Source organism: Phascolarctos cinereus, unplaced genomic scaffold (genome assembly GCF_003287225.1).
Source record: "Phascolarctos cinereus isolate Bilbo 61053 unplaced genomic scaffold, phaCin_HiC Scaffold_3;HRSCAF=262, whole genome shotgun sequence".
Lineage (NCBI taxonomy): Eukaryota > Metazoa > Chordata > Mammalia > Diprotodontia > Phascolarctidae > Phascolarctos > Phascolarctos cinereus.
In genome coordinates, this window is record NW_027555736.1 from 233,235,702 (window position 1) to 233,259,109 (window position 23,408).

The window sequence follows — 23,408 nt, forward strand, 5'->3', positions numbered from 1 at the left end:
GCTGAATTAGACCAAGTGTATGTAAAGGAAGCCTGCGCTGGATCAGTTGGGAGGATATTGAGCAATCAATTCACAAGGTTACTGAAGGCAAAGGAGATACCAAAGGCACAGAAAATATCTTAGATGTTATTAATACCAGAAGTTTTTAAGGTAGCAGAGACTATCAATATCTATTGACTTACATGTCAACTTTCCCATCTATATAAGTTTATGAGATCACTTACACATGCTTCAGGGGAATTAAGTCAATGAGGGTATTGGCAGGGAGCAGTCATTTTTTTTGCAAGCAAAATCCCATGGTAGACAATATATTTGCCATGACATAATTTTTCAGAAGCACAAATCTCCACTCCCTCTCTCTTTTATCACCACTTGTGTGACCCTAGACATGTCACTTAACCTCTCTATACCTCAGTTTCCTCATCTGCAAATTGAGGGGGTTGAAGAAGATGTCTTCCAGTCTTAAAATCTGTGATCCTATGACCTCTGAACTTCTCCCAGAAACAAAAGTCCATCTTTTTAATACAAATATTCTGCTAGTGTTGTTTTATGGAAGCAAGACATAGAACATAAGTCTTCAAAGACTTGAAAATGAGTTATCACCTAGAAGGCAATGTACAGGTTCATGGTGGATGTGAGCAGACTGCAACATTCAAGTTGATAGAAGGAACTTTAAAGAAGACTGTCAGCAGGGAAACATATGATAGGAATAAGTATTGCCCTCATGATAATGATGGAGGATAAAACAATCTTAATGCACCAGGAGTATACTTGTAGCATCAGGAGAAAGCGAGGTATCCCATCCCCAGCATACTGCACAGGTTTCCAGGAAGCAATTTATGAGAGTACATGGATAAGAGTCAAACAGAATGAATGGGCATAGATGGGTCCAATCTTCATTGCTGGAAAAATCATTTCACTTTATGAGATCACAACTCCATTTGAGTGTTGAAATCACATAAACCTAGAATGCTAGGATATACCAGATAGACAAATGGAGGGTGCTTAGATTTTCTGCTGACTTGGGGACATGGTTAGGTATAGTGGCACACACCTGTGATCTCTGCTGCTGGGGAGGATAAGCCTGGTGGATCACTTGAGTTTGGGAGCACTGAGGAGCAGTAGGGCTAAAATTGATCTAGTGCCGGAACTACGCCTGGCACCAATATGGTGAACCCCTGTTAGTGGAGGGCTATCAGGCTGCCTGAGGAGGGGCAAACCAGCCCATGTCAGAAAAGCAGAGGAAATTAAAGTTTCTGGGCTAATCAATATTGAGTCTGGGCCCCTGAGAGGCCACTATGCTCCCAGATTAGGTGAGATAGGGACACCCATTCTTTTAAAAAAAAAAAAGACATGTTCATTGAAATGAGGACCTTGGCTGCTTTAGTTTCTGCAATGGGCTTCATCATAAGAACTTGATTCCACCTCAACACTCAAGGAAAGCTTTAGAGGGAATTCCCATTGAGGCTGTGCCATAATCTAAGGCCTCAAAGACATGATGTCCATGGTTTCATGGCATCTTGATATGCCACACAAAAGCCTAAGAAGGTATCTTGTAAGAAGTGACCTGTCTAAACTTCCTTTTCTTCACTGAATTTCTATATCCCTTCATCCTCTATAACAAATAGTTGCTGGTAAATAAAGCTGAAATTATCTCAAAGATAATCTTATTTATGTTCATTATAAGTAAGCACTACAAAATGACAAGATATCCCAACTTAACATGTTTCTTTTGTTTTTGTGACACACTAAAGCCAATTCTTTTATTTGCCTCTCTGAAGAGAAACCATGAGCCATCCTCCAGCCTTTACATAATTGTCAAATTAATATACCCAGGTCACAGGTGGAATCAAGTTGCTTCCCTGCCCAAGAACTTTCAATAGCTCCCTAGTCCCTCTTGGCCAAAACATATTGGTCCCTCCTTCAGCAAGCATTTGAGACCCTCCACAACCTGGTGCCAACCTCTCTTTAGATTTATTTCACATTACTTCCCTCTCATGCAGTCTATTGTTCCAACCAAACTGGACCACTTCCTTTTACACAAACACATCACTTCCCATCTTCCTACATTTGCTGAAGCCATCCCTTTTTCCCTAAAATACACTCCTTCCTCATTTCCACATTTTACAATCCTTATCTTCTTTCAAGGCTCAGATCAAGGGTCACCTTTTCCGTGAAGCTTTTTCTGATCTGTACAACTCCCTAAAGTTATTTTATACGTATATGTATATGTATACGTATATGTATAACATGTGTATGTGTGTGTTTGTATATATATATATGTATATGTGTGTTCATATATATATATATATATGCATATATATATATATATATATATATATATATATATATATATATATATATATATATATATACACCCCATAAAGTTATTCCTCTGTCTTCTTAGCTCTCTCCAGAGCTTTTTGTCAGTTCTTTCTTTTACCTTTGCCACTCCCTGACTTATATGAAACTTATCTCTGTTCATCTTGTGTCCCCCTCTGATAGAATAGAAGCTCTTTGAGGCCTGGGATGTCTCACTTTTGTCTTTATATTTCTATTACAAAGCACAATATCTACACGTAAGATTGTAGAATCATACATTTAAGGCTGGAATAGAATAGGTACTGAATCATCATTTATTGAATTGGAATGAAGCATATAGACATGAACATGGAGACTGATAGCTGAGGGTAAACGTAGGAGGAAGGGGGAGGCCAATGAGCTTTTCTAAATTTTTTTCATGGGAGGTGCTCAGATAATGCTCCCCACAAACCCGGGGTGAGTATTTCTGCCAGTATATCTTTTTCATTCCTTCTCCATGCTTGAAAGTCCTGCTAAGGCATCTGAACATCTGTTCCCCAGGAATACGATGGGATTGAAGGTAACATGAAAGGGTGGGAAAGGATACCAGAAGCCCATGTGTAGTAGTCCCAAAGTAAAACTTCTAGATTTCTTAGCCTTGCCTTTCTTGTGACATGTTGTTTCAATTCTCAAAGGAGGGTGAGGGAAGCTGACCCTCCTACTGCCTGGTACCGGTGGCCTGCCTCTTTCTGGAATCCTCATATTTGGAGTCCTTGGCACCTTCTTACCTGTGATATCAGAAATGGAAAAGCAGAGGAGCCTGAGTGAGATGCCTCCTTTCCTTACAAAACCCCTGGCCCTCATCTGTATCCTAGAGCAGCCCTAGGGTATGGGACAACACAGGTGTTCCCATATTACCATATAAAACTAGGAGTTCAAAGAGCCTGACAAAACCTGGGGACCAGACCAGGAAGGTGACTTCCTACTGTATTGCTGATGTCCTTCCTCCCTGTAGACACCTGAACTGAGAGTCAAATGTCCCTTCTTTGAAGGCTGAGCCATAGACATGTCCTGCTCCTCTGCAGAGCTGGCTGCATCCTCATGTCTGTGGTAACTGTGCTTTATACCCTCTTCCTCATGTCCCCAGTAATAATATTAATAATAGCTATCATTTGTATAGCACTTGTAAGGTTTGCAAAATGCTTTCCATATGTTATCTTACTTGATCTTCAAAACAACCCTGTGAGGTAGGTGCTCTTATTAATCTCCTCATTTTACAGATGAGGAACCGAGGCTGAGCATGTAATGTCTTGTTCAGATTCACATAAGCTAGTTAGTATTTGAGGAAAGATTCAGGTCTTCCTGACTCTGAGTCCAACACTCTACATTGCTCCACCTGTCCTTCCCTTGTGAGAGTTAAAAGTCAAATAAAGGCTTAGTATTTGGTGGGGGGGGGGGCAATTGGGTTTCAGTGACCCACCGGGTCACACAGCTAGTAAGTGTCAAGTGTTTGGTCTGAGGCCTGATTTGAACTCAGATCCTCCTGACTTCAGGGCCAGTGCTCTATCCACTGCGCCACCAAGCTGCCCCAAAGGAATAGATTTTTTTTTTTTGGTGAGGCAGTTGGGGTTAAGTGACTTGCCCAGAGTTACACAGCTAGTGAGTGTTATGTATCTGAGGCTGGATTTGAACTCAGGTCCTCCTGACTCCAAGGCTGGTGCTCTAACGTCTGCACCACCTAGCTGCCCCCAAAGCTTAGCATTTTTAACATCATTGGCCAGTCTGCTTCTCCATATGGGAATCTCTAAATCCCCACAAATGGCTGTAATGAACTACAGAGATGGCATAATGGATTAATGGTCTCTAATTCAAGGAATAATTAAAGGACAAACAATAAGCACCCGTCCCCTGAAATACTAGACATCCGCCATCCTGGTTCTTTGAGTGTATATGAAAATAGATACTGGTGGCCCTATATAGAGACAGGTATATTTTATCAAAGGGCTAAGTAAGGCTCATCCCACCAGCTCTCATCTCTCATAGTATTCTAACAGGGAAGGGACTTTAAAGATGGTCTGGTCTATTCCCTTCATTTCATAAATGAGGGCTAGAGGTGTTCAGTGACTGACCCAAGGTCACACACTAATGAGTGGCAAAAGTGAGATTTTTAACTCGGGTCCTCTAAGTCCCAATCCAATGCTCTTTCTACAGTGTTACACCATCTCCCTCTCTGTGCCCTCCCCGACCCCAAGGTGCATCTCTATGCTCACAACAATCCTAATGATGAATATTGGGCATGCCTTGCAGAATTCTAGTCCTGGCCTCTTAGGTATCTGATGCTGCTCCTGACAATCCTTTTCTCCTCCAGGCCAGCTGTGTTCCAAGTGCGTTGTTCCTCCCCCATCCTAACAGCTCATCCAGAGCTTTTAATCCTACTTTCGAAATCTGCTCTGTTCTCTCAGCCTAGGGTCTTCTATTTCTAATCCAGTTTCTTCCCATAAATAGAATTGTAATTTTGGCTACATGGGGAGGGAGGGGATATTTAAAGCTCACTCAACTACACCATTTTAACTGCTTTATGACCCTTGCTTCAAACACACACACCCAAACTATTGTGATAATGAAAAAAACATCTCTTGTATTTTTGCCTCAAACTTTTATAATAGCAGAAAACTCTGGAGATTAGGGTTTACTAGTTAGTTTGCCATTGAGACTGGAAAAGGAGGTTTGTCTCCCGTTGACTTCTGATCTTAGATACAAGTACCAGAAGAAACCTAAGAAACAAGAAACCAGGCCCTCAGACAACAGAATAGAAAGTAAAGAAATTGCCTTGAACCTTTACTGTGAGGAAAATGGGTTTGCTGAAAACCTCTGTCATTCTGATATCCTGGTCACTGTCGAACAGCAAGATTCAGGTCTATCCTTGCATCAGAATTCTGCTGACACTTTTCCATCCTAACTCCTCTAACCAAATTAACCACTCTAAGGCATTTGCCTTCTAGAATTAAAGCTCATAACCAAGAGGAAAGGTGCAGTTATAACAAGAGATCAGTGACGCTTTCAATAGCTATTTACTTTCTCATTGGATGGTCTTATGGTAATTTTGACTCAGATTATCGACCCCCTAGCTATTGTTGAGGTGGAGAGGGAAGGAGGAACAGAAAAAAGGACTGGTTGATCTGATGAAGGCAAAGAATGGTAAAACACATCCTTGCTTCTTTCTACTTTAAGCTGTTGCCAAACCCCATCATCATCTTCCTGCCAACTGTCTAACAAGAATTGTTGAGACATTTTCATTTTTACCTATGCAGTTTTGACAGTGAAAGCAGAGGGAAGCAGCTTCCAAGGGCCTTAGGGCTGAAGATGTACCATATCTTAAGATAAACTTCCATTCTGGAGGTTGGGGGAGGGGAGTGGCAGACCTTCTGGTAACCATGGTGTTTCCATGACAATGCTTGTGGCAAAGTGCCCAAGGGAACAGCCAGCTAGGGCAGTATCCTCACTGCTGAGAAACTTTTCAGAAGAAAGGTAAGATCCTGTTCAGTCTTGGATGGGAAGCAATGGAAATGAGGATTTCTCCATACTCTGATCTTTTTTCTTTCTGGTTGGATTGTTAGGTAAGTTAAGAGCAATAGCTCATGTAACAGAATGGGGAAGGGCAGAATAGAAAACGGATGCTGGCTAGGGAAATAAAGGCTTTGCATCACCAGTTGTATAAAATCTACAGATACAAAGTGAGGTTAAAGTCAACTTAGCAAAACAGACCATTAGGAGCATCAGATCTGAATATACGGCAAGAGCACTGATAATCCTGAAATAAAGGTCTGTATGTGGGCCTCTGAGATTCCAGTTGTAGGATTTCTTGCATTCTTCCTTGAATTTCTTGGAAGGAGAAAGGTACCATTCAATATCAACATCACTCTTTTATTCTAGAGGAATAGAATCTTTCCATAATGGTCTACCCCTCCTTGGCTAGGAACATATTTCCTGTTGTTCCACTGTCCAATGAGGCTCACCAAACTTTATCGTTCTAAAAGAGGAGCGTAAGCAGGTGCCTGGACCTACCTGGACTATTCCCAAAGTGAAACCATAACTACTAACCCAGAGTTTGTGTATTCCTAGGTGCTTACATTCCTTTATCATTTTGGTCTCTCCCCAGCCTTAGTCCCCCTGCCTTTCACAAATGCCAGTCCTCCTCACATCTAACACGTAGTCTCATCTTCTCAGTGCTAGTAGAGCAGCAGTAGTACCCTTGGCTCACCAGTCAGCTCATTAGCAAAAATCCTACTTCTCTTACCAGGGATGGTACAGGGAGGAGTATGGAAACTGGAAGTTCCTGAAAACAGTTCTCATTTTACAAGCAACGGCAGAAATAAAAGCTACAATGCCCCTATCTTCCTCTGATCTAGAAAACCCATCCCCTGGAAAATGGGCCAACCCTACTGGCTAGGCCATCTCCAGTTTCCATTAGCCCTTGCTAGGAGATCCAACAAATAGGAAATTTCCATGCTTTTGTCACATCTGGATCTTGTATTATTATGTTGGGAGGGTGGTGGGACAAGGGAACATAGCTTTATCACCAATGGGACATTGCTTTATCCCCAAAATAAACAGTAAGTATTAAGTTACCATCTAGTAGTTGGAAACACAGCTGGGGAGAGGCAGCTGGGGATTCTGGATTCCTAGCTACCTTCTCTTCATGGCGTCCAGCAGGTACTCTCTTTATTCTTTGCCTTGTTTCACCATCTATGAAACAGAGGCAAGCAGGCACACTTACCTCAATCCAAGGAAGAGGGAACATGTGGTCAGCCTGGTAAGCACTCAATTGAGGGGGTGGAATGCAGCAAAAAAAAAGAGCCCATCAAAGCATCCTCATAACAAACCCAGAGAGCTGGGTTACTCCTTCCCTCTCCCACCCCACCCCCACCCCAGCCCAGCCCTACTTCCAAAGAACTCAGGAGCAGCATTCAATCCAGGCTAGTGGGGGAGGGAGTAGGGAGGGAGGGAGGACAGACATGCATAGCATCCCTTTCTTTTCCTTCTCTCCCCCAACCACCAAGGAGTTTGCATGAGAAGAGATTGAGGAGTGGGGGAAGGGAGGGAAGAATGCATCATCAGAAACACAAAGGAAAGAAAACTAAAGGGGGAGGGGGATTAATCATAAATTGGGGCTGCTGCAGCTGCACAGAAGGTGGAAAGGAGGACTGGAAATAAGCTAAGGCTACAAAGGCAGAGATGATACCGAAACAGGGTGAGAGCGAGAATACAGGACAAGTAAAGAATAAAAAAAGTCCATTGGTCTAAAAGAGGAAGGAGGAGAAGGGAGGAAAAAGGGGAGAAATGTAGAGCTTATTTCATTTGCTTTTTTTGTTTTTAAAATTTTCATTTTTAAAAATGTTTTTCTTTCTTCCTTTTTAAGAATCTCACACCTGATATTCCACGTTCCATCCATTTCGGTTCACCAAGGGCAATGAAGAAATTCTCTTGCCTTTCGTATTCCTCCTCATCTACTATTTTAACCCTTACGGTTTTCCTGTAGGGACAACAAGAGAGACAGTGTGTATAGTGGGTTGGTTTGCTGGTCTCCTGGAGTGCATTCTGCAATATAGTACCCATTGCTCTCATCACATGCAGCCCCATCCCGCCACGGCCATAGGCAGGATTATAGTGGTTTTTGGTGGTGGTGGTGGTGGTGGTTGTTTTGGCTTTTTGTAGGTTTGGGGGTTTTTGGTTGTCATTCTAAAAATAATCATAATAATAATAACTGGTCTCTGTTTTTCTTAGCATCTCAGTTGTAATTCTTACAGGTGAGTTGGGAAGGGAGGTGGAGGAAGCAGGAATGACAGGTAGGAGGGGAGAAGGAGGAAAGGGGTAGGAGAAGACAGGGAGAAGATTTAGTCCCCGCTGATGGTTAGTGGGAGGTATCTTTCTGCCACACACATTCCATCTGGCATCACATGGTATTGATGGCACCCTGTTAGCTGATTGGGCAATATAGCCAAGGCGATAATTTACCTCCCATGGCCTAATACTAATCTTTCATGAAAGATCTAAACATAAGGGGAATAGAGAGCTGGAGAAAGAGAGAGGGAGAAACAACTCTTCCTATACTCTCTCTGGCTCTAAGATGGCTGATTGAATACTATGCCTTTTTTTCCTGTTTCAGAGCTTTGTTGGTAGAAAAGACATGTCAAAGGTGCCCTTCCACAACTGCAACAGGCACATCATTTATAAGTTGCCTGTAAAACAGAATTATGTAAATTGAATCCTAAATGCCCATTAGCTTACATAATTATGTATAATATGGTATTATATAATTATATTAATATAAGCAGTGCTGTGTCCCAAAAGTTGGCTCCACTACATGTCACAATTAATCACTACGAGAAAAAAATCCCCCCAGTGCCTAACACAACACCTAGCATTATAGCAAATGCCTAGTAATTGCTTGTTGACTTGACTTATCTTGATACAGACACAGGAGGACGATAATTTTCTGTCTCTGAGTAGCTCAACAAAGTATCTAACTTCTTTAAAAGAAAAGGAAGTAAAACTAAAAGCCAGAGGTAGGGATTTTCTGTGATTGTAACCACTACAAACCTACTGGCACACAGCTAGGCAGCCTCCATTTCAGTACTGTTCCTTTGACACACACACACACACACACACACACACACACACACACACACACACACACACACACACACACACACGCACGGCAGCCACATCCTTATACTTATTTTTAGCTGCTTGCATTGGACTGAGGCTGAAATGGCCCTGGGGGCTGAGAGGACTTGAGCATTTCTTAAGCCTGAATCTTTAGGTAGTGTCTGCTGAATTGGTTTCCTCCCTCATTTCAGTGAAGTTTTGTAGGTTTGCTTTTTTTGTTGTAAGGATCACTTGTTCTACATAGATGCCAGCAATCTAGACAACTGTCACCTCGGTAGATGGTTGTGTATATCTGTGCTCAGCTCCCTAGGATGCTTCTTTGTTTATGGGGTTTTGTTCCATGTGTTCCTGTGTATTTTCCCTATCTTGTCTCCCTTTAGATCAAGGGCGCTTAACCTGGTCACCATGAACTTTTTTTTTAATATTTTGATAACTATATTTCAGTATAATTGGTTTCCTTTGAAATCCTATGTCTATTTCTACTCAATTTTCTTCATTTAAAAAACATTATTCCAGAGGTTTCACCTACTTCCAAAGAACTTATGAGTAGAATATATTTAATCCAAGCTAGTGAGTGAAGCTGTGGGGGAAAAGGGAGGACTGACCTTCATAACATCCCTTTCTTTCCCTTCTCTTCCCCAACCATCAAGGAAATTTGTTTGAGAAAAGGTTGAGGAATTGGAGAATGAGAGAAGGAGGCATCATCAGATTGCCAAAGGGGTCAGTAACACCAAAAAAAAAAAGTTAAGAACCCTTCCTTTTAGATTGTAAACTCTTTGACAGCAGAGATCATACAAACAATTTTCTCTGGAGACAAGTTATTTTGTGCCCTAAGTGAACTATTTCTTTCCTGGTTGCCAGTCATCTGGGGGGGGTAGGAGAAAGCCTCCAGTGTAATATTGCCCAGAATCTTTTCTTCCTACTTCCCTCCCTGTCTTCTCTGTCGGTCTCTCTCCTTTTCTCTCTCTCTGCACCCATTCCCTTGGTCCCACCCTGATTCCACAAAGAAACAAGTGCCACTGAAGAGATCCCTTATGGGTACCATGTGACAGGCTGACGTGTGCACGGCAGTGTTAAGGATTGAGCAGAGAAACAGAGAGAGAACAGGAAAGGAGAATATGAGAGGAAAAGGGAGAGTGAGTAACAAGAGTGAGAAGAGAGGGGGAAGAAAAATAGGAGGTGAAAGAAGAAGAAAGAGTGTTAATGTTAGTGTGGAGGACAGGGTACTACACCTTTCTGTAAACTCATATCCACCATGCGGGGCCCCATCAGTTCAATGAAGTAATTCTTGTTTTTCTCATACTCCTCATCATCAATTACCTTGATGTGAATTGTTTTGCTGTGGATGGAAAAAAAGTATCATAAACAAGCAGAAGTGGGGCAGGCTAATCAGGGAAGGAGAGGACAAGAATTTAAAAAAAAAAAAGATAGGAAGAAAGGAAAAAAAAAACGAATGAGACCAGAAGGTCAAAGTTAACTCAACCACCACACAATTTCAAGTGGCCTAAGAGGATATGCTGGGGCCTTTCCTAAGACTAAACTTCAAAAGAGACCAGTTAGGGTTTCTATTAAGCTCAAAGGGATCTACAAGAAATAGCCAGGTCTTTGAGCCCAGAGAAACTACAATAGCTCCTCAATTCCATATAGATAACTAAAATGAAGCATGGCTGGTTGAAGCTCTATCTGAAATCTCTTTCTTGGGAAAGAAGGTAGGGTGGGAATGGAAGGTCAAGGGTGTATAGGCCAGACTTGTTTTGGGATCAATTAATTTCTTTATTTGTCTTTTTAAAAAAATAACAAATTATAAATTCCTTTCAGGCAAGAACTGCCTTTTTTTTTTGGAGGGGGGGAGGAAGAGGAGAAGTAGGAAGACTTCTGTACCTCTACTGCCTAGCAGGTAGATGTACTTGTACACAGTAGATGTTTCACAAATATTTATTGAATTGAATTGTGAACTGTCCTCAAGACATCCATGACTCTCCTACAGAGATAGATAACATCATTAGTTTGGTTGGGTGGGATAATGTCTTCTCCATTTGCAGACATTAGGGTGAAAGTTTTCAGGGACAAATTTAAGAGTTATACCATGCCTCTTACTGAAATGTTGACTCCCAAATCTTGATGTAATTTTGTTCACCCATTATGTTCCAGTGTCCTTCATATTCTATTTCTCCATCAATTTTTTTTTAAACATCAATGTTTAATGGCTGATGTGGTCCAACTGTTCTGCTCAACCAAGATGTACCAAGTCATTATATGGCCCTTAGTTGTCCTTTTCCTGCTGTTTACCTAAAGTCAAATCTATAATCTCATCATTCTTAAAATGAAAACAAAATGGTTGCTACTCTAGAAAACCAAACTCTTGCCATGAATAAAGAATTATACATATTGACTAGCCAGCCCCTAAGCAGTTTCAACCTGGGAAGAGGTCACAAAAGGTGGCTTGTGAGCCCTTAGAGACCATCATTTTGAGGACATGTGGCCTTTGACCTTCCTTCTTCAGAGAAGAGAGTTGGTCTCTCCACCACTATTTGGGATTTGGTGGTGAGTGATCCTAGGGAAATTTCCCCTCTTTTTTATTAAATCATGGAAGGTAAAGGGTAGAGTTGGAAGCAGTATAGGCTAGAAATAAGGACTTTAATAATACGTATGTGATTCTGGTGGTAAGTATTCTCTCCACAGATGCAGATTGCAGCCTCTCTACAGTTTGGTTGATAGTTGGGCTTCAAGAGCTGCTATAGGAAAAGTTCGCCAACTTGTGGCCACTTCCTCCCCTCACCTAATTCCGAGGCAGACAGCTAGTACATCACTGGCGCTTACTCAAGGTCTTTTCAGTTTGAGAGAACTAACCAGAGCTTGTTCTGTAGTGGCATAGTCTTCAAGAACCCTATTTCACCTTCGTGGCCTAATGAGACATCATAGCAGGACGTCAGTGGAGAAGAAACAGAAATACTTTCAAGACAGTCTTAAGGGAAGTCCATGGAAGAAGAAACTCCAAATTATGAAGGAGAGTTGGGGAAATGCAATAATTTCTGAGGAGGATGTCATGAAGGGCAGCCACAATATTCTCCTAAAAATATCCCCTGGTGCCTTTTTCTAAGCCAAAATACTAGATTAAATAAAATATATGCCTAAAACAATATGGCCTTTCTTATGCTCTCTTCTGTTATGAGCAGAATTATTAAATCCAGCCTCCATCCCTGTAGGAAATAGAGATGAGAGACTGGGGACTAAATTGCAATTAAAGGCTAAAGTTAGACTTTAGGGAGAAGGAGTTGAGGGTAGGGAATAAGCATTTATGTGGTGTCTACTATGTGCCAGGCACTGTGCTAAGTGCTTTTGTTTTACAGATTTTATCTCATTTGAGTCTCACAAAACTCTGCAAGGTAAATGCTCTTACCCCTATTTTATAGTTGAGGAATCTGAAGCAAACAGAGGTTAAGTGACTTGCCCAGGGTCGTGCAGCTAGGAAATGTCAGAAGCCGTATTTGAACTTAAGTCTTCCCAACAATAGGCCACTGTGCCACCAGCTGTCTCAGGTTATCCAGTGAAATACTCCTTCCCCACCTAAGGATGGAGTAAAGAGCCCTGTTGCTCTATTTGTTGAGATGCTATCTTACTTAAGCTTACTTATTTAGGCTTGCTAAATCACTCCCAACCACTGAATTCTATAACTAATCCCCTTTTCTGCTCACAGCCCCAGGGGAAGTCATACAGAACAAGTAGGATTCAATAAGAAACATAATCCAGCTTATGTGGCTTCCCATGAGTTTTTAACCTACAATTAATTATAAATATCTTTGTATAAAACATATTATATCTATAATTCAGGCAAAAATACATCTCAACCTGAACAGGAAAATCTATCAACACAAAGAAACTGAACATGATAGTTTTCTTTCTTTGGTCCTAGACATTGTCACCTGAGGGACATGTCAGTATTCCCTGCCAAATTCTATGTTTCTCAGGGAAGTGGTTACCATGCAGCTCTTCCAAATTCTACATTCATATATACACTAGATGTCATAGGCTTCTTCATGTCATTTCTGACCCTATAAACTCTCCTTCAGTCTCAAAGTTGAACTGAAATAAGGAAGTTTGAAATTTGACCTAATCTATTATTTTAGAATCTTTATACCCAATTCATCCACCATGCCCTCTTTCTTCTCCCATCTCCATGGCCATTTATGCAATGTCCCTGGAGCCAAAGTATTCTAAGCAGTTTGGTCCTAAATTTAATCTGGCACCTTAAGAGCCAAGAGTGCTTTCAGAGGCTTCCAGTGCCTGCTCACACCTCCATTAGGATCCTTTCTGTTGAAGCCAGTGCCAGACTATGCAGGGTTTTGATCCCAAGACCTGGCTGTGGCCATGGGAAAAAGAGAAGCACCCATGACATAAGGGCATCAGTAGCCAAGATGGGATTAAGTCAGTGCTTACCCACGTTGGCTGGATCATAACTCAACAGATTCCCTTGTGCTGGGGACACACTACCTTTCAGATCAGACCACCCCTGCAAAGGGTGGTCTCATCATTGGGACGCCACAGCCTTCAGTGGGGAAAACATACCCCTGCTGCGCTTCTGAAATTGATTCTCAAGCACGTATGAGTTAAGTGCTATAGCTAATGTGGATGATCATAGAACCACTTTACTCTGCTTTGTCCCAGACAGCAAAAGAACCAGTTGGTAACCTTACAGGGAGGTAGATTTCAGCACACTATAAAGAAGGACAATTAAGAAAACAGAATCTCAGAATTGGAAGAGACCTCCAGTCCAATTTGTACCAGAAGAGGAATCTTCTCTATGGGCATCCACTCTCCACTGAAAGATCTCCAGGGATGAAGGAGCTCACTAGCCTTCCTATATTGGGACGTCACTAATTGTTAAAAACATTTTTCCTTAAATCAAGCCAAAATCTCCTTTACAACTTCCACCAATAAGAGGAATGCGATTCCTAGGTCTCATCTCTGGATTGAAGCAGAAAAAAAAAATGACAACTATCATGTCCCCTCCAATTCTTCTCTTCTTCAAGCTAAAATTCCCTATTTCCCTCAAGTAGCATTCTTTTCAGTCCCTTCACTATCCCAGTCACATCTGAATTTGTCAAAACCTTTCCTAAAGAGTGAGCCCAGAACTGAGAAGACGAGGTTTAAAGCAACACCAAATGAAAATATATAATATTCTCATAGCTAGTTGACGAATTCAGTTGCTTAGTTGGAATGTGATGAAGGTTGGAGCCGTAGGCCATAAAAATGGCAAAATTAAGACTCAAACCGGTTTTATTATGTAAGGTTTAAAAAAATAATGTATGTAAATTGCTCTATAAACCTAAACATCTTATATAAATGTCAGCTATTGTTACTACTAACAGGTCTTTATAGTTTTGAGGTATTGAATTTGAGAGTAAACCAGCAGGCTGCAACATCACAAAAGAGAAGGTTATCAAAGGAATAGAAGAGCAACAATGAGGATGGAGTGGCCACATGATGACATGGGAGGATATGAAGTAGACTGTTCACTAGGGCATCAGTTGATAGAAGGCCTGTGTGCTCTACTAGCATCCTCATAATGCAAGAGCCCTAAAAACCTAGGCAGATGCCCTGTGACAAGAGTATGGAAATGCATGGAAAAGAGCCACATAAAATGTACAGCAACCCTCCTCCTGTCGGAGGTGTGATGGACACCAGAGGCAGGACGAGATAGACATTTTTGGACATGACTGATATGGGAACTTGTTTCACTTGCTAGAATGGTTTTGTTTTTCTTGCCAGTGGGGGAGAGGAGATAGAGATAGGAAGGAGAATAGAGGAAGAATAGAGTTCCCCCCCCAAAATGAGAAGAACAAAATGGAGGCCAGATGGAATCACAGACAAGCAGGATAGCTTTGAAAGTTACATGGTGAATGTGTTATGTCTTTTAAAAGAAATCCAAATTCTACAAAATAGAGGATGATAGTTTTCCCCTCCTTCTATTCTGCAGTGTATATGGAAATAATGCAGTATTTGTTAAGTTCTAATAAAAAAAAAAAGAAAGAAAAAATAGATTGGCAGACACAAATGGGCTGCAATCTAAACTGTTGGGTGCAATTCTCAAAATGATGAGATCACAGATCTAGCTGAATGAGTAAGTGCCCATAAGGGATAGCCTCCTCTCTCTAAATCATAAAAATACCATGCATAACCTTGTGAATTCTCAAAACAAGTCCTACTTTATCTTGGTAAGTATCACCACAGGACATATAGATCAACTTTCTCAAAATACATCATTTTCAAATTACAATCTCAGGCTGATAATACTTCTCACTGTCTAAAGCTAAGCTATCCAAAAATAGCATAAGTGATGTCAGGAATGAGTGAGTTTTTCCGTCACTGGAGACCATAAGACCCCTTGTCAGGGATGATATAGATGGAAAGTATGTTTCCTATGGAAATTGGGCACGATGAGCTCGGAGATTCTTTCCAACTCTAAGAATTTATGACATTAAGAACCTCTATTTCTTGAACCTTGATAGTTCATCCTTAAAAGAAAGACAACCAAACCCTCACATCGAGAAGGTGACACACTAACCCCTATGACTCCCATTTTTCAAAGTAACCTCCAAGGCCAGGCCTTGGGTCAGGCTTAATGACTTCTTCCTTTCTTCTAATTTCTACTGCATAACTCTTTACATTATCAAGAAGAGTTCACTAGTTCTAAATTTATCATTCGTTTCAGGCCAGCCAGAGCTCATAAATCTTCTTTATTCTGGCATCCAGTGATAAAGTATGGATAATGAACTACTGAGCTTTCTCCTGATGCTTTCTGAAATCTCAAACCCTAATCTACTATTTCTTCATCTAGACTCCACATTCTTGCTGATTAAGAACAACAACCCCCAACCTTCCCTGAACTCAGATTTCAGGGCCTGGAAAACAGGGAAAGAGAGCTTTATTATAGGCCTACCATGTTGGCAGAGCAACCATGAGTCTTGAAACTGACACTAATTGCTTTCTCTCTTGAGAATAAGTAGGGACATGAAGACCCCTGGAACTCTCTCAGAGGCATCTCTAACTTTGTATGAACTGATTTACATGTGAGCCAGCTACTAAGAATATCAACACAAACTAAGGTTGAATTAATACTGATAATTATTAACAATAGCTAACATGTATATAGGGCCTAATATGTGCCACATGCCATACTAAGTGCTTTTCCGTTATCTTACTTGATCTTCACAACAACCCTGTGGGGTAGGTGCTATTACCATCTCCATCTTACAGATAAGGAAATGGAGGCACACAGAGGTTAAGTGACTTTCTCAGAGTCACACAGCTAAGCATCTGAGGTCAAATTTGAACTTAGAACTTCTTGACTCCAGGCCTGGCACTCTACCCATTGTACCACTTAGCTGCCTAGATATAATACATATTAAATGTCCTACTCTTGGGATTTCATATCCCGCTGTGTTCCGCATCTGGAGTGTTGAGTTCAGTTCTATAAATACATTTTTCAAACTTTAAAAAATGTAAAGCTTAAAATTTTAATTAAAAATTAAAATTAAAAATAAAATAATTAAAATAAAATTTTGTATTTAAAATTATCCCTTATTATAAATATGACAAACATCAACATTTTCCCATACAAAGAAAGAAAAAGAGGCCTGTATATGAAACTTTGATTCTCTACTACTTCGAGGTTTTTGTATATTTCAAATTTGACATGGTAGTTTAAGCATTGTCTTGCTTATCCATGTACCCTTTAAAATTTTTCTCCCTTACTTATTTTTAAATGACTGATTGACATTTTTATTTCTTTTCTTCTTTTTGCAGTATCGTTATCACTTCCTCTACCACCCCCCTTGCCCCCTCAAAAAAGTGTTTGTATCCTGTGACAAATCAGTTGAGGAAAAGCTTGTGTTCTTAAATTTGCTCAATTTCTTTTTCTGATATTAGGCTATTTAAATAATCCATTTCTGTTATTATTATGTAGGTAGTTTTTTAAAAATAAAAATCCATTTATTTCATTTATGTCATAAACTTTGTTGGCCTATAATTGGGCAAAAGTTTCTAATAACTTCCTTTATGTCTTCATTTATTATAAAGTCTCCTTTTTCATTTCTAATATTGGAAATTTATTTTTTTCTTCCTTTTATTTTTAATCAGATTGGGAAAGTTTGTCTATTTTATTCATTCCCCCTCCCAAAAAAATCTTCTAGTTTTAATTATCAATTCAATTTTACGGTTTTTAAATTTTTTATCTCTTTTATTTTCAGAATTTTTAGTTTGGTGTTTGGTTGGAATTTTTTTTTAATTTGATGCTTTTCTCGTTTTTCTTTTTTTTTTAGTTGCATGTTCAATCTTTTTGGTTGTTGTTGCTGTTTCTTAGTTGTTGAAAGTGTTTAGAGATAGAAATATTCCCCGAAGGACTGCTTTGGCAGCATCCCAAAAGTACATGGCTTCATGGTTGTCATTTTGTTTGATGAAATTACCCATTGTTTCTGCTGCTTGTTCTTTGACCCACCAGGGCTTTAGGACTTAATTATTTAGTTTCCATTTAAGTTTGAATCTTTTCTTCAATTAATTAAATTAGTTAAATTAAATTAATTAAATTCCCATAATTGAGAATAATTTTTATTGTGCAGTGATCAGTAAATCATGTGTATATTATTTTTTGATTTTCTGAATCGATTTCTGATTTTTTGTGCCTGTCGTATGGTCACTTTTAGTAGAGGTGGGCACTTTATCTCAAGAGGGACACAGATGAATTGGAAGATGATCTAGAGGGCAACCAGCATGGTGAGGAACCTGAAAATCATAACATACCCTATAGGGATGGAGCCACAGAGAGAAGAATACTAAAGGCAGACATGATTGTGGTCTTCAAATGTTTTTAAGCTGTTATGCAGAAAAAGGAATGGACTTCTCTGTTATTTTTGAAGGTGGTTGAAAGTTACAAGGTGGCAGATTTTAATTTAAAGACTTCGCTGACATCTAGAGCTGTCTAACGAGATATGCCTTAGGCAGTGGTAAGCTCCTCTTCACTGCATGCATGCAAGCAGATTATGGGTGACCACCTGTAAAGGATATTATGGAAAGCATTTCTACTTTAGGTGGAAAGTAGAATATTTAGCTTCTAAGATTCTCCACTTCAGTTCTAATATGCAATCAGGAAGTTTGGGAATTTGGTTCTTGGCAAGTGGCAGGATCATTGATTAACTTTCCCTTATGAAACACTAATGATTATGTAAATGAATAAATATCTTCAGAGGACCATAGCTTTAGATCTGGAAAGAACATTAAAAGTCAACCAATCCAACCCCCTCACTCTACAAATGAGGAAAATGAGGCCCAGAGAGGGTTGGAGGCCTGCCCAGGATTAGTCAGTTCATGAGTAGAAGAGCCAGCATTTGAACCCAGCTCCAACCAGCTTTCCAATGAACCTTTTTCTCTAAAGCATTAAAAAGTGATAATATAATAAAAATAAAGAAAACACTGCAGTGTTGTGTTTTTTTTTCAAATGAACCTGTGAAGAAGGCTAAGGGAAATTGTGTTGACAGGGCTTACCTAACTCTCTGATTATTCCTTGAGTTCCCATCTAGTTTTTTTGTTTTAATCTAATCAAATACTTTCATCAAGACAGATAATCTTTCTTCCCTTCTATCCTCCTCTAACTACAGAAGTATCCAGGAGAAAGAATAGCTGAGGCAGAAAAGACTAGTTTTGCTTAAGAATGCTTTGCTTCTGAGGACAAGTTAACAGGCAATGTCCAACTGGGAGGGGGAGGGAAAGGGAATAGGGAATAAGCATTTCTGTAGAGCCCAGTATGTTGCAGGCATTGTGCTAAGAGCTTTATAAATATTATCTCATTTGAACCTAAAAATAAACCTGGGAGGTGGGCGATGTTGTTATACTTACTTTACCATTGAGGAAACTGAAGCAAAGGAAGGTTAAGTGACTTGCTACAGGCCATGTAGCTTGTGAGTGTCTAAGACTGGATTTAGACTCAGGTCTTCATAACTCCAGAACCAGCACTCTCTCCACTGTGCCACTTAGCTGCCAAATAACCAATAGGTCACTGACTCTATACTACTGACATACTCACCATAGCAATTCTGCTAATGGGGCCAATTAAGCACAAAGTAGGTGCTTAATTAATGTTGTTTGTAAAAAGGGAAAAGGTCCTATTTGTAAAATAAAAATAATATTTATAGCAGCTCTTTTTGTGGTGGCTAAGAATTGGAAATCAAGGGGACGCCCATCAATTGGGGAATGGCTGAACAAACCGGGGTATATGATTATAATGGAACAGTATTGTGCTATAAGAAATGACATCAGGGGCAGCTAGGTGGGGCAGTAGATAGAGCTCTGGCTCTGGAGTCAGAAGGACCTGAGTTCAAATCCAGCTTCAGACACTTATCACCTAGTAGCTGTGTGACCCTGGGCAAGGAAAGAAAGAAAGAAAGAAAGAAAGAAAGAAAGAAAGAAAGAAAGAAAGAAAGAAAGAAAGAAAGAAAGAAAGAAAGAAAGAAAGAAAGAAAGGAAGGAAGGAAGGAAGGAAAGGAAGGAAGGAAGGAAGGAAGGAAGGAAGGAAGGAAGGAAGGAAGGAAGGAAGGAAGAAGAGAGAGAGAGAGAGAGAGAGAGAGAGAGAGAGAGAGAGAGAGAGAGAAAGAAAGAAAGAAAAGAAATTACATGAAAGATGATTTCAGAAAAACCTGGAAAGACTTACATAAACTGATGCAAAGTGAAGTGAGCAGAACCACGAAAATGTTGTACACAGTAACAGCAACATTGTACAATGAAGAACTGGGAATGACTCAGCTATTCTCAGCAATACAATGATCTAAGACAATCCCAAAGGATTCATGATGAAACATACTATCTACATCCAGAGAAAGAACTGATATTGTCTGAATACAGACTGAAGCATGCTATTTTTCACTTTCTTTCTTTCTTTCATTCTTTTTTAAATTTAAATATTCTTATACAAAATGACTAATATGGAAATGTTTCACATGATTGCACTACATAACCTATATCTGATTACTTGGGGGGGAGTGGAGGGAGGGAGAAAAGGACAGAATTTAGAACTCAAAACTTTTTTCTAAATGTTAAAAAAATTTTAACGTGTAATTGGGGAAAAATAAAATATTATGTATTTAAAAAGTAAATGTTGTTTGCTTGATTGATCAGAAGTAATCTTGAAGATACAACATTCTTTAGGTGAGATTACTGAACAGTATTATCTGGTCAAGGAGCTTATTGTTTCCACTGACAATTCAGCCATAAGTTTTGGATATATTTACGGGAAGCACACCTACAGATCCTGCATATTTAGGTCACTTTCCACTCATCTCCTTCACACTAGAACATTCACAGCCATTCATAGGCACTATTGTTCACCACTGCTCATACTTGAATGGCCCTGGTTATCCCAAGGGACCCAAGGACATAGCATCTTAGGACCATATGTTTAGAGATGGAAGGTACTTCAGAAGCAGGCCATCGAGTCCAATCCCCTTATTTTACAAATGAGGAAACTGAGGCACAGTACGTTAAAGTGACTTGCCCATGGTCACACAACTAATCAGGGTCTGAGGTAGGATGTGAATACAGGTCTTCCTCGCTCCAACTCCAACACTCTATCCACTGCACCACCTAGCTATCACATTGGTTCTTGCTTGTGTAGCTTTTTATTTCTATGGCTAAAAGGCAGGAGGAAAATTTAGAGCAGTGCCTCTGATAAAAGTCGGTGTTTTTCTGCTCTGGGATACAATAGCGGGGCAACACGGTCATGAAGCATGAGAGTATCAGAATAACCACTCTCAGAAAAGCTGTGAAGTTTGTATCTGTAGGAGTAAGCACCCTCTTGAGAGCCATAATGACCCTAAGCAATGCATGTCATGCCCTTGTTCAAAAATATCAAATGGATTTGTCATGCAGCGATCCTATAAGGGTAGGGGGACTAGACCTGTGATTTCATTTGGTGCAGAGAGCTTCTCTCCCAACACAGATCAGCACCTTCTCAACAACTTAGTCTCAGAGAGTCAAAATTCCTCAGCTTGTCATTCATGGTATTTTATAATCTGGGTCAACCTCTACCAAGTCTATGTCCTACTACTAAGTATATAGGGCAGCTAGGTGGCATAGTAGATAGAGTGCTGGCCCTGGAGTCAGGAGGACCTGGGTTCAAATCCAGCCTCAGATACTATCTGCATGACCCTGGGCAAGTCACTTTGCCCTGTTTGCCTCAGTTTCTTCATCTGTAAAATGAACTGGAGAAGTAAATGGCAAACCATTCCAGTATCTTTGTAAAAAAAAAAAAGGGTTCACAAAGAGTTAATCACAACTAATTGACTAAATAACAACATAGAATATAAATCTTCCACTCCAGCCAATCTAGTTTCCTCATTGTCCTCCAAAGAGACCATGGTCATTACTTGTTCTCTGCCTTTGGCCTTGATACTCCATCTTCCTTCCACCCACCCAAAGCCTAGCCATCCTTCAGAGTCAAGTTCGGGAACTATTTCTAGCCAGTTTTCTTTGACTGCCCCAATCCACAGTAGTGTTTCTTGTCTATGAATTTTTAAGGTAGTGATTGTCTCTATCACTCATTTTTACATATAGTAGCTACCAATATATGTTTGTTAAAATGAATCAATCACATACTGGACTACCTTGCAATATCACTTGATGGCCTAATATTTTGACCACCCAGATTTTGACTCTAAATTCCTAAAGGGTAGGAGTTGTGTCATACGCTTACATATTTCCCTTTAGCTTAATATTAACAATAGCTAACATTTCTATAGTGCTTACTATGTTCTGGTTACTGTGGTTAATGACTCTCTTGTGTAGAAGACATTCCACTCATTGTCCCTTCCAGCCCGAGAGACACTTGTACAACAAAGACCACTCTAGTTTCTAGGAAAGTTTCTGCAAGCAAAATTGCTCTTGGGATTCATCAAACACAGTCTTCTCAAAGCTATTCCTGGTTTTCATTCTCAGTCATTGTCATAATATTTTTTTTCATTGAGGGCCTGGGAAAAAGAATGGGAATTTTTTCCTTACTAACCTATGTGGCCAAGTTACTTACAAATCCTACTGAGGAAAAATTGAGGGGGAAAAAATAGATCTCTATCCATGTTGCTCTGTGGTCGGAAGTGCTCTCACTGAGGGCACTGGGTTAAAATCAGAAGCTACACATTAGGAACAAACTCATCTGGGGAAAACTAAGACACCTCATAGAAAAGTTTCACTAAGACTTGCCTACTTATCCTCAAAGCAGTGATATTTTGGGGTTTCCAAATCATCAGAAAGGAAATGGATTCCCAGTCCTCGGAGCATAATTTTCCTATTCTGTATAATCCATTCATTACCCCCTCAGAAAGGGAGACTTCCAACTTCCAACTCCATCCCTCTCAGTATGTCCCTGAAACACTAGGCCAAGAGGAAAAAATTGGAGCCATTGGTCTGGGAATAAATGATTCCTAAGCCCCAAAGTTGATAAATCTCCCTTATAGAAAGGCAGTGAGAATAATCTATAAAAAATCATTTTATTTAACAATGTGTCTACTACCAGCACAGCAGAGAACAACTGGCTGGTTATCTGATTAATTGCTTTGACAATGTTAGAGCTGTCTGTCTTACTTTCTCTCTCTGCTAGGGACTCTATTTTTTTTAAGTGACTAGAGAAGAGAAATTCGTATTGCTTTTCTGTTCAGACTGTCAGTTCTGATGCTCTAACCTCATTGTGCCTGAAGTAAGGAGAGAAGAAGCCAGGTCTTGATGACCTGAGTAAAATACAATTGAGAGAAAATCTGAGTTCTGCAGTTGATATTCCTACTGTTTCAGGCTCATAGGTTTAAATAGGAAAAGGGTCCTAGACTAATCCCCCTCATCTCAGTTAGGGCCTTGGCTTCAGGTCTTCCTCAAGTACAAAGTGAATATTCAAAACCACAGATAGGAAGACCTTCCTCCTTACTTTTCCTAAGCTTCCAAAGTGGTCACATTCCTCTGAATTCTGCAACCTCTGCTAGGACTCAGGCTAGACCAAGTCATCCTGGGAACCAGGGGGACTGGATTCTGGTCCCAGCCAAGACATAGGTTGACTAAATAACCTCTGTTGAGTCATTTAACTAACTAGTGTTTGTTTTTCTCTTTTCCAGATAGTCTCACTAGGACATTGTGAAGAGACATTACATCTTGACTCTATGAGTGTGTGCATATACATATATACCTACACACACACAAAATATATACACATACACATATTCACACACACAGAGTCTCCCCAAGAGAATATAAATTCAAAATGAAAAAAGGAAAATAGTCCCTGTTCTCCAAACTTACATTCAGCGATGTGCTGGTAAATATTTAACAATCAGATCTATGGAGGAAAAAAAAGTAAACAGAACACATGTTTCAATTTAATCTTCATTATTAATGTTTTTGTCATCATTTTC

The 23,408-nt window shown here is 40.0% G+C and overlaps 1 protein-coding gene across 3 annotated transcripts in view; it reads right to left on the reverse strand.

The window, feature by feature from the left end:
* Positions 1 to 23,408, reverse strand: part of SLC8A3 (solute carrier family 8 member A3) — a 226,126-nt gene that overhangs the window by 15,759 nt on the left and 186,959 nt on the right. For 2 of the 3 annotated variants that reach the window (XM_020986398.2, XM_020986397.2), the window contains exon 3: positions 7,731 to 7,834. In XM_020986398.2, coding sequence (XP_020842057.1) covers positions 7,731 to 7,834 — 104 coding nt within the window. Of the gene's footprint in view, positions 1 to 2,963; positions 3,090 to 7,730; positions 7,835 to 23,408 lie in introns of all 3 variants that reach the window. The other variant, XM_020986395.2, reaches the window with a different exon arrangement.